This window comes from Balaenoptera musculus, chromosome 7 (genome assembly GCF_009873245.2).
Source record: "Balaenoptera musculus isolate JJ_BM4_2016_0621 chromosome 7, mBalMus1.pri.v3, whole genome shotgun sequence".
Classification (NCBI taxonomy): domain Eukaryota; kingdom Metazoa; phylum Chordata; class Mammalia; order Artiodactyla; family Balaenopteridae; genus Balaenoptera; species Balaenoptera musculus.
Genome location: NC_045791.1, coordinates 80,776,223 through 80,788,631, shown reverse-complemented (window position 1 = coordinate 80,788,631; position 12,409 = coordinate 80,776,223). Strand labels below are relative to the sequence as shown.

Genomic DNA, 12,409 nt, shown 5'->3' with positions numbered 1-12,409 from the left:
AAAAACTACTCCTTTTTAAGACTCAAAATGTGATCGCTGGGTAAAAAAATGCACATGCATTATTTCTCAAAATAAATAATCTAATGTAAATTTTTTAAAAAAGAAGTCTATTTCAACTAAGGCAGATGGTAATCACACTACAGTGTGCACTGGTTAGACTATATAGTCATTTATGGCATTTAATTTACAAGAAGGACCCAAAACAATGAGGGGATCTGAATAAAGTAACAAGAGATTCACTTCACATTCAACAAGTAGTTACTGAGCACTATTCCCAGGATATAACAGATTAAAAAACTGACAAGGTCTCAGGTTCTCATGCACTTTACATTACAATATGGGCATCCTCCACCCCACCCTCCTACCCTTGGGAGGGTAAGAGAAAGATTTTTTTTAATATGAAGGTAGGTAGGATAGGATAGTACAATAGAAGTAACATGGAACTTTGAGTCAGATGACCTAAATTCAAATCCTAACTTGATTATCACCTCAGTCTGTTTCCTCACCTGTAAAATACAGATGAAAACGATCACATGATTATAAGAATCAAATGATATAAAAAATATAAAAGCATTCTTTAAGCTCTGTTTATGTAAGAGGAGGATGAAATTTCTTCTGCAAGACTTCAAAGGATATAACAAGGTTTCACCAAAAGGTAGATAGATTTCAGCTCCATACAATTCAGGGCTCATCCAAGATGGAATGGGCTGTCCCCTAATATTACAGGTGATCACACATGGGCTTACTGGCCTCTTGGCAAAAATCCAGAAAAACACAGTAAGTTCACATAACATGTCCACAGTAGTCACAGAGTATAATATTTGCTCTTACCCTCTCTGGGGAAGAAGCAAAACAAATGATTATGTTTAGTATTAAATATGTGCCAGATTAGTTCTTCTGTATGCATGATGCAACTAAAAGGTGATTGTTATATCTGGATCAATCTGTCCAAGTCCCAGTTTTTCCATCATAGGTTTGGTAGGAGAATTGAAAAAGATAGTGTAACTGCCCACCATAAAGCAGCTTCAAAAATGTCATTTCCCTTTTCCTTTGCCACTTATAAACTCTGTTCATGTATGCTCAACTTTCATTATTTGCTATTCATAGAGCAAGGGTATCTGATTAAATAAGAAGGAAATACTGTTCAGCACAATATTATTTTAAAAAACAAATAATCACTAACTCATTAAAAAAGATTCCATTCAAAAAAATTAAGTTCTACAACTTTATATGGAAACCATGTTGATTTTTAAAAAAAGAACTGGAAGATACAGTATTAGCCACCTTGTATTCATTCTTCCACTCATTCAACAAATAGTACTAACCACCTACCATGTACTAGTCATTTGCAATTAAAGGTTTTTTTCTGTGTAATTGAAGATTTTTAATTAGATATATTCCACAGACCGCAAAAGAAAATCTAACCTGGGTTCTGGCTATAAAAAGGTCCTCCGTTCATCTGATTCTGAAGGCTTGTTTGTGAAGTTATGGAAGGAGGGCGCCTATAGGGCAAAGAGCCCCCTATTGTTGGGGGAGTATGGCGAGTGGCAGGTCTATTCATGCTGTAGAACTGAACAGGATGACCTGGAAAAGGGACAGAACATAAATTTGTCACTAAAAGAAAATTATCTCAGACAATGAAATACTTTAGGTACAATGCCTGAATCTTAATAAGATTATTAAAAATAATAATATTTAGCTAATTTAATTGCCATCTGACAAATATTAATGCAAGGTGACAGTTATTGCTCAGTTGACAGTATATGCAAGTGCAAAAGCAGGAAAGTAGGTAAATAAAATTATGATTAGGTTTGGAAAAGCTATATCTAAATAGATTACTGATTAATATTATGATTTTATTAAATTAGTAACTTGATAGGGTTTCAAAATCATCAGAATTAAAATTTATGGGGGGCTTCCCTGGTGGCGCAGTGGTTAAGAATCCTCCTGCCAATGCAGGGGACAGGGGTTCGAGCCCTGGTCCGGGAAGATCCCACATACGTGCCATGGAGCAACTAAGCCCACACGCCACAACTACTGAGCCTGTGCTCTAGAGCCCGCGAGCCACAACTACTGAGCCCACGTGCCACAAATACTGAAGCCCACGTGCCTAGAGCCCGTGGCTCTGCAACAAGAGGAGCCACGACAATGAGAAGCCCACGCACTGCAACGCAGAGCAGCCCCCGCTCGCTGCAACTAGAGAAAGCCCACGCACAGCAACGAAGACCGAACACAGTCAAAAATAAAAACAAATAAATAAACAAATTTGAAAAAAAATAATAATAAAATAAAATAAAATCTATGGCTCACTTCCTCCCAAAACACACCAGCAATTAAACACTGAAAACTAAACTCAACAAGAATAACGTTTAGAAAAGCAAAAGAAAAAAATGTTTGACACACAGTCTTATTCCAAAAAAATAATAATAGTAATAAATTTAAGGTAGCAAACCAATTTGTTTAAAGGAAATCACAAAATATTTCAGCAAAAGGTCAAGTGACATAATTCCAAATCACATTTTTCAATCAAAAATATCCTTCTCTAAAGTTAGATTATTTTGTCTTAAAATTAGAGTTTAACAAATTTACAATTATGAAAAAAAGCTAAGATACAAAAAGTGTATCAAAAATATCTTATTTTTAGTATCATCCTGAATGTGTTCATATTTATCAGCAATTTCATACATTTTGCTCTCTGAGAGCACTTCAACAACAACAGCAACTTCAATGCCAACAGAAGACACTCTTTCTTAATCCATCCAATTGCCTAGTTCAATCCAGTTCCTAAATTTTATCTTGACTCCACTTCTACTTAAAATCATTAGCTAAGGGCCTACTGTACAGACAGACCAAGTACTAGAGCACCCATGAGAGAGCAGGCAAGAAAATAGAAGAGGAGGGAAGAGAAAGGTGAGGGGAAGAAAAGGAGGAGAGGAGGGGAAAGGAGAGGAGAAAGGACAAGGGAAGAAGGGAAGGGAAGAGGGGAAAAGAGAAAAACACAACAATTTTTCTTCTTTTCCATGACTGTAAAATGGTTTTACATGACTAAAACTGATCTTCAGGAACTGTTAAATTTATCAAACTTGGATTCATCTGGATACTCATATAAAGAATATTATAAAAGCACTCAAGAGCTGCTATAGGATTTACTCTTCGTACATACGACAGTATCAAAACCTAAAACTCAATCCTGTTGTATAAAAATCTTGAGTAGTCAAGCTCAAACATAATCCACTGTCAAGTTTATATGGCCATGATAAAAATGTAAAAGCATGTAAACTAATAAGCTATTTTTTAGAAGGTATATTTTGTCATTTGAATCACACATTACTGGCATTTTAGGCATTAATCTGTAACACCCTAATACAAACCTAGAATCATCAAGTTAAAAACTTTGATAATTAACACCATTATGAATTTTATATAGTTAGATCCAGTCTAAAACCTCCCATGTTATAAGCCATCAGTGATCCAGAGACACTACATAATAAAGACTCTATTCAAACCATTAATGAGGCATTTATTTTGCTTTGAGCTGAAAAACAAAACTATAGTTTAATTACCATAGACCTAACTATAAAAACCTGAAACTAAAAACTTCTAGAAGAAAACAAGACAAAAATCTTTTGTGACCTTGTGTAAGATAAGGAGTTTGTAAACACAACACCAAAAGCACAATCCCCAAAACAAAAAAGAAAAAAAAAAAAAAAGAGCAATGAACGAGAAAATCAAAATAAAGAACTTCTGCTCTTTAAAAGACACCATTAAGAGAATGAAAAGGTAAGTCACAAAATGGAAGAAAATATTTGCAAATCACACAATTAATAAAAGGCATATTCAGAATATAAAAGAACTCAATAAGAAAACAACCCAATTAAAAAGGTGTGTGAGGGGAAGCAAAAACATTTGAACAGACATTTCACCAAAGAAGATGGCAAATGAGTACATGAAAAAGATGTTCTACATCATTATTCATTGGGGAAATGTCAATCAAAACCACATGAGAAACTATTATACACCTATGAGAATGGCTAAATTAAATATACATATATATATGTGTGCGTGTGTGTGTATATATATATAACGACAATACCATGTGCTAACAAGTACGCAGAGCAACTGGAAGTCTCACACACTGCTGGTGGGCATGCAAAATTATACAACCACTTTGGAAAACAATTATGCAATTTCTTATAAAGTTAAGCATTCACTTACCAGACAACCCAGCAATCCTACTCCCTAGGTATTTACCCAAATGAAATGAAAGCCTATGCTCACACAAAAGTCTGTGTGTGAATGTATTTGGCAGTTTTTTCATAATCACCCAAAACTGGAAATAAATCCAAATGTCCCTCAATTGGGAAAGGGATAAACAAACTGTGGTAAATCCATTCAATAGAACACTACTCAGTAATAAAAAGGAACAAAATAACAAAACATGTAATAATGCATAAATCTCAAATGCACTGTGCCAAAAAGCCAGACCCAAAAGGTTACGTTACATATGCTTCCATTTATGATATTATTACAAAGGCAAACTTTAGAGGGAAAAAAAAAACAGATCAAGAGGTTGCCAGGGGCTAAGAGTAAAATGAGTGAAATGGCAGGACTGCCTACAAAGGGGGCCTGGAGGAAATCTGGGGATGATAGGACTGTTCTATACCTTGACTGTAGCTGTGGTTATATCACTGTATACATTTGTCAAAACTCACATTAGTCCATACTAGAAAGGGTGAATTTTACTGTATGTAAATTATACCTTAATAAAAAGAAAAGAAAAAAAAGTATTTGGTGGGTGATTCAAAGACTCTACATAAAAGAGATTATATTGATATAAGTTGTTAATAAGGCATTTACTTTGCTTTTTGTTAAAAAACTGTAATTATTCACTCATACAACAAATGTTGATTCAGTGCAGACTAGGAACCAGCACCTGTTATTAAATTATAATTTAATTACTAAAATGTTGACTCTAGGTGAGGGTGATTTGTCCTTTCTGGGCCTACAACTGATTTCAAGATGTATTCCTTACTCTACTGATACAGGAGCATAACAAGATTTCTATATTTAACTAGCTAGCGTGGCCTAACAGAGTGGTATATAGATCAAAGGACAGCTCATGTTTACATACACCCACTGCAGAAAGCTTTTCTTAAAAAGTGCTGTTACAGAAGCTATGCCATAAAACACCATCCAAAATGAATGGATTAACATGGATTTTTTAAATGTCTTTTAAAACACATAAACACCTAGATACAGCAGCAGCACTGCACATATATTCTATGAAGTACTTTATTAACCAGCTAAGGTGATGTGTGTCCAAACACATTTTTATAGTAGATAAGAACTTGTTTACTAAACCAGCATCACTATTAACTTTGAAAATATACTTTGTAGCAATTGAGGCTTTTTCTCCTTAGCCATGAAAACAAACTTTAGGTTGCAATTTTAAAACAGTAAAATACCAGTCAATCTTAAATTACAAATAAACTTGAAATCCTTAAAAAGCCCACTGACTATGTGTTTCCAGTGCTGCTATAATAAGCAACAAATCCTGTTATAATAGACTTGTACTTTCAAGCTGTTATATCAAATATTTCCTATAAAATATACCTTAAAATTATTGTCATAGACTTTCCTTTTTAGTAATGACATAACCTGTAACAACGAATACGTCTAATGACAACTTCTCAAAACTGTATAGAAGGGACTTCCCCGGAGGTCCAGTGGTTAAGACTCTGTGCTCCCAATGCAGGAGGCATGGGTTCAATCCTTGATCAGGGAACTAAGATCCCACATGCCCAACGGCACAGCCAAAAAAAAAAAAAACTGTAGAGAAGACAGTTCCATACTAAATTTGCAAATCTCTAGTAAATAAAATTCAAGCAATAAAAAATGTGTATAGGGCTTCCCTGGTGGCGCAGTGGTTGAGAATCTGCCTGCTAATGCAGAGGACACGGGTTCGAGCCCTGGTCTGGGAAGATCCCACATGCCGCGGAGCAACTAGGCCCGTGAGCCACAACTACTGAGCCTGCGCGTCTGGAGCCTGTGCTCTGCAACAAGAGAGGCCACGATAGTGAGAGGCCCGCGCACCGCGATGAAGAGTGGCCCCCGCTTGCCACAACTGGAGAAAGCCCTCGCACAGAAACGAACACCCAACACAGCCATAAATAAATAAATAAATAAATAAATAAATAAATAAATAAATTTTTTTTAAAAATGTGTATTTGTGCTATTCTACTAGAAAAATGAGAAACCTTACCCTGATCCCCTCAGGAAATTCTATTGTTCAGTCACATGCCATTTTCTAGTTAGTACATTATTCTTCAGATTTTTTTTTCTATACAAACCACAAACAAACAAAAAATCATAAAGCCAGAGTTCCAAGTAAGAGAAGAGCCAGACAAGTGGATCTGCCTGCCAAAGAATAAACCAATACTCACCTGCAGGGGGAGTGGAAGAAACAACAGGGGGAGCTGGAGAAGTGAAGCCATCAGCCAGGGTCTGGGCACCCCCAGCGGCAGTGTCTGGGGCAGTGGAGGGAGGGACAGTAGCAGGAAGAGGGGCAGGGGCAGATGCAGAAGTAGCAGGAAGGGGAGGAGTACCAGCAGAGCCAGCAGGGGCTGAGGGGAAAGAGGAGTAAGAGGCAGCATTAATGAGGCAGTTCCATCAGGCAGGATTAGAAATGGCATTAGAGAACTTAATGTTAGATACTCGGTGCTCATCAATCACCAAAGAATAGAAGAGAGTGTTAAAAAAAAAAGAATGAAGCTTATTATGTTAAAGGATTATTAAGGTTTGCAGCGAATAATTCAAGATGCTAAGGGTAATGTACAGGTTTTTAAATTCATTAAAAGCATTCCTTTTTACCTGATAGCCACTACTCTAGAAGAAAAGTGCTCCCTTTATATTGTTATTTTTAACATTCTGTAAATATTGATAGTATACAAAATGAAACAAAACACACTAGAAAATGACAGTATTCCATTTTGAAGTACACAAATCAGAAAATAAAAATATTCCAGACATAAATATCTTATCAGGTAAAAAAAGAATTTAGAAAAATACCTCTTTTTCATGATTTTTAAAAAGATATTATCTATTTGTTATTAAAAGTAAGTTAAATATGTAATATTCTATCCTTATGTCTTTTCTATCATGTTTTTAAAACTGAATTTTAACTTTGTGTCCTCAGATCAAACAAGTACATTTTTCTGTTTCAGACAAAAGAGGGTAGCATTTCAGTGACTATCAAGTTCTCAGAGTCCATGAGACTGAACTGTCAAAATTATATCTGCCCAATCCTTTGCTACCAATATGGTTCTCACACTGAGACACCACTGTGCCCAAAGGCACGCGCTGTCATAACACCAGCTGGAATTAAACATGTAGCTCATTCCGGGGAAACCTCAACTCAAAGCACCAACTACACCACAGCACCAAAGACACAAAACCAAATAACAGAGAAGTATGTGAACATAAACTCACAAATCATTTGGTTAAAAATAACAAACGCATAAAGGTTTTTCAGCATTTACAGAGTCTTCGAGGGAAAAATACCCTGATTATGAAGAAAGCCCAGTGTAATTAAATCAGAAATTGAATCCACACTCAGCAAGGTGAAGATGAAGCACAATTCATGTTTTACCTGGAAAGACACTGGGAGGAGAAGGAGTAGGGACAGCAATGGGGACCCCCACACTCCCACTTCCACTGTTCTCCCGACTGCTGCTCCGACTACTAGGGTGGCTTCCTCCGCTACTCCCGCTGCTGCTAAAGAAATAGGGGCCACCAAAACATGAGTATTGATATACAGCAAGATACCGCCAGCATTTTCCAAAATTTTCTGAAACGAATATAGCTACAAAATGATAATTCAAAAGCCCTCCACTTCAAAGATGAATTTCTTAATAAAGTGAGGAAAAAAGCTGAGTTCAAGAAACTTGTTTTGGCTACCTTTTAATAAGCATGTATTAAAGAAACTGAGAAAGAAAAAAAATTCTCCATAAACATAGTGATAAATCATGGGGCTTGACACATAAAAATAATATTACTTTCTTTTATTCCAGTTTAATGGCCGTCTGAAGAAACCTCTTTTATAATAAAAACAGTTTTCCTAAACAAATGATTGATTAATTTTATTTGTAATGATATCATGATACACTATCCCATATTAATGTTTTATTGCATATAGTTTTTCATCTGTAAAGTTCCACCAAAAAACAACTTGAAATTTCCTACATCTGGTCAATCATTTTTTTCAGGTCAACAATAGCTATTCATCTTGCAGAGAAATTTGCACTTTGAGATGTCTGTTCTCTTTCAACTTCCTGGCTGCTCAAAGTGGCATCAGAACATGAGGAGAGAGAGGTGGAATCAGACGAGGTTTGGGGGAGCAGAGTGAGGAAAAGAACTTAGTGCTTGGAAAATGAGAGAGATTTAACTGAAGTTAGCTGAACAAATTATGGTACTATGACCATCACATTTTGCGCTGAGGTAGAGAAAATACCTGTAAGTTCGATTTCTTTGATTCACAGAAGCTGTCCTCACAGGGCTCTGCTGCGAGGGTGCCATAGTACGGGCTGGGCTAGGTACGTAATCATTTGGTACCACTGGAGGGCGCACTGGCTCCAGTGTGCGATAGGGGGAGTGCCGCCTACAAAAAGAAGAGCGTATGTATTGTGTGATTAGCAAGTTTCGGCACAATCAATTCAGAGCTGCCAGTAGTGAAATACAGTTTGTACTTGGAGGTAGTAGAACGTGTTTTAATAAAACCCAGCTACCAATTTCAGTCTTCCCTTAAGTATCACTTCTCCACCATTAGGGTTTTGATGCATATTGTTGTATTTTAGTCTCCAACTTCATTTCCCTATGCTAATGCGATTTTGTTCATTCATTCTGAGAGCATGAAGATTCTACTACCAGGTAAGCCAATGTTTCCCAGACTCCCTTCTTAGATGAGTTCAAATTATTTTAGTGCCATGTCAAATTTCCCCAACTGCACTGCATAAATGCACTAATTATCCTCCTCACCCCTCTCTCCCTAACCAAAAATACTCAGATAGGGTAAACAATCTAGGACATGGCTCCACAACCCCCACGCTGATGATCAATAGCAACCCTAACAATTCACTTCCCTTTCTATAAGGTACAGAAATAAAACCACATCCACACACAGAAATATATAATTTAATCTCATCTCCTTCCATTCTCACTTCACATCCTCCTTCAGCTTTCACCTTGATTGCTCTTACCTCTTACCCTCTTCACAGTTCAACATTTAAAAGGGAGAGAAGGAAAAAAAGATCACCTAAGTCTTTCTACCTTATTTGAAGTACAAAACAGACTGGATTTCATTAGCATACCTCCCTCTTTTTTTCAAAATTTCCTTTTAAAAGAAAAGAATGATAAGAGCAAGAAAGGAAATATGATAGGAAATAGGATGCACACTGGAACACTAGTAATTATTAAGTTAGTTCTCATCTTTAAGTTTCCAAATAACTTTATGACAATGATAAATACTCAACTGACACGAAACTGATATTGTGTAGATGAGATTCTGGTCTTTAACTGGATCTCAAGATGTGAAAATTAAAGAGCTTTCTTTTCCTAAAATGATGTTGCTCACCTGACTTATGTATTTCTCAATAATTCACTTCCCAAAAAGCTCCCAAGGTTCCTTTAAATACTGCTCTCCTGGACCACTCGAGTTTTGGCTCATTGATTCTGGATGAGGTTCCTCTGCAATGACCCTGTCTACTACGCTCAAAATCTTCTTGCATAAACAAATATACACATTATTAAAAATAAATAACAGGCACTAGACAAGATATTGGGTCAAAGAAAGAAAAAGGAATGTTAGGGCCTTGGATTTAAAATAACAAAAAAGGGGCTTAACCACTGGTGGCGCAGTGGTTAAGAATCTGCCTGCCAATGCAGGGGACATGGGTTCAAGCCCTGGTCTGGGAAAATCCCACATGCCGCGGAGCAACTAAGCCCGTGCACCACAACAACTGAGCCCGCGTGCCTAGAGCCCGTGAGCCACAACTACTGAGCCCTCATGCCACAACTACTGAAGCCCGCACGCCTAGAGCCCATGCTCCGCACCAAGAGAAGCCACCGCAATGAGAAGCCCGCACACTGCAACGAAGAGTAGCCTCCACTCGCCGCAACTAGAGGAAGCCCGCGTGCAGCAACAAAGACCCAACACAGCCAAAAGTAAATAAATAAATTTATTTTAAAAAATAAATAAAATAAAAGACAACACAGTTTGGGCATCTCTGAAGTTATGATGTAAATATAAAACACCATAAAATACGAAACTGATTGATTTCCAATTTTTCCCAGACAACAAAAATGTTCTGTTTCATGCAAGAAAAAAAAAAAACCTTTGCTGAGAACCATACAGTGAAGACAATGATAAAAAAAAACAAGGTAAAAAACTAGGGGCAGAGGACAAAACACGGTAGCTGGGCAAAGACCGTGAAAAAGCCAGGCTGTGACCATCAAGTGGCTAGTGGTGCCCAGCCACTCTGGTCTCTGAGGACCCTGCAGAGCCCTTGCTAATACACAAGGAAAACAAATACTAGTGTATGAGTAAATCTTTAAAATTGGGGAGCAACAGAAAATTTTATTTTACTAGGCTTATCTTGCTAACAATCTTGATTCAAAACCTAATAAAATCCATTAGATACTATACATGATAGAAATATAGACATTCCACAGGAAAATAAAACAAATACTTCCTCTTGACCTGATTCTCCACTCTTACCCTGTACAATTATAACCTACCACATCATCTACATTCTACCCTGAAGTTTAAATCTTATTTAAGCCACTAGATTCTTTCCTCTCTAATCTAAGCAGAATTTTTTTTTGTCCACCCCAAATAAAATCATCCTATTCCTGGCTGGAAATCACTTTTATTCTTTTGTTTCACACTCTCCTAACTATAATTCCTCCTCCAACATTTTCTTTGCTTGATTAGGTTGCTGGGTTTTTTTGTTTGTTTTTTTTGTTTGTTTGGTTAGTTTTTTGTTTTTTGCTTTTTTTTTTTTTTTTGGTGAGGGGGCCAACAAACAAGATTGCCAATTAAAAACTTTTAAGCATATATCACAAAGCCAATGACAGTCAAAGCATTTTGTCTTACACATTTTTTAAAAATCCAATTCATGGTACAGTGGCTCTGAAAAGTTGACAAGAGGACAAATTACCCCCTTTTACAGATGAAAAAACTGAACTGCTAAGAGGCTTACTATGCAACACGACATAGCAGGAGCAGAGCTGGACCACACGATTTTAGTCACCTGACTTCTGGGTGATATTATGCCCACCTGATCACGAATCTTGATCATGATAAACCAAGTTTTTATACTAAGATGCTATAGAGGAAAAAAGTCAAGCTTTTCCATTAACTGACCATTTCTCCCAAAGTCAAATCCAAAGCCCAAGTCTGTAGACTGAATGAAAGCTCAGTATTCTCATAAAAACACAAGATATACAGAATTCTGTAATATGCACAGCATTTTCTTCAGAAGACTAGTTTGAATAAGAAAAGTCAACTATAATACGAAAGACTAAAAATTTTCTGAAAATAGGAATCAGAGTGTAATTTATAATGAGCCATGAACTCAGGTTAGGATTTACCTAAAATTTAAAATGCATTAGAAAAATAATTTCTAAACAAAATATTTTTAAAGTATAAAGATGTTTCCCAGGTATAAAGTATAAAAGATGTTTTCCTTTTGGAAAAGTTACACACAAAAAAGATAATCCTAGGAAGAAAATGTTCTCTTTTCAAATATTTAAAAATAGTTTAAACATATATATTGTTTAGTTTCCACACAGCACTACATGAAATGGTTTTCAATTATTACTTAGTTACATACTCACCCAAGAGTCCCTTTCCCTGACATAGGGGGACTGGGGGGTTTCTGAGTTGGAGGTGTTGTACGCGGGAGCCCACCCATCTTCATGTTCTGGGTACTCACCTAAAAAAATTTTGAGGAAAAATCAATTTAACCTGTATGCAGTGAAACAAAGTGGCACTTTGAGGAAATAACATTATGCTATTTAACAAAGGAGGGGAAGGTTTAAATAGGAAAAAAAATTAGAGGCCATGCATTTCATATGCAATTTCTACTCTACTATCATTCTACAGTTGTACTCAAAGGACTCTTCCTAACGTGAGATTTTCAAATGATTATAAAGTTGTATGCAAAGACTTTATTTGCCATTAGGCCATCACACCAACAGATCACTGGTTAGACCATAAGATACTACATTCAACTGAAATCAAATAGGATAACTATAAAAACTTTAGTTTTAATAAAGAGTAACTCAATCAGACAATAATGCCTTTAAGCAATTCCTTGTTTTTTAGATAGCAAGTTTATCATAAAAAACAAAA

The 12,409-nt window shown here is 36.3% G+C and overlaps 1 protein-coding gene across 26 annotated transcripts in view; it reads right to left on the bottom strand.

Annotated features, from left to right (window-relative positions):
• ABI2 (abl interactor 2) overlaps window positions 1-12,409 on the bottom strand; it is a 90,918-nt gene that overhangs the window by 23,224 nt on the left and 55,285 nt on the right. For 9 of the 26 annotated variants that reach the window (XM_036857442.1, XM_036857437.1, XM_036857438.1 and 6 more), the window contains 5 exons: window positions 11,893-11,990; window positions 8,510-8,656; window positions 7,649-7,773; window positions 6,444-6,623; window positions 1,426-1,584 (listed from right to left, as the gene is read on the bottom strand). In XM_036857442.1, coding sequence (XP_036713337.1) covers window positions 1,426-1,584; window positions 6,444-6,623; window positions 7,649-7,773; window positions 8,510-8,656; window positions 11,893-11,990 — 709 coding nt within the window. The remainder of the gene's footprint in view (window positions 1-1,425; window positions 1,585-6,443; window positions 6,624-7,648; window positions 7,774-8,509; window positions 8,657-11,892; window positions 11,991-12,409) is intronic. The other 17 variants (XM_036857446.1, XM_036857458.1, XM_036857453.1 and 14 more) reach the window with 3 other exon arrangements.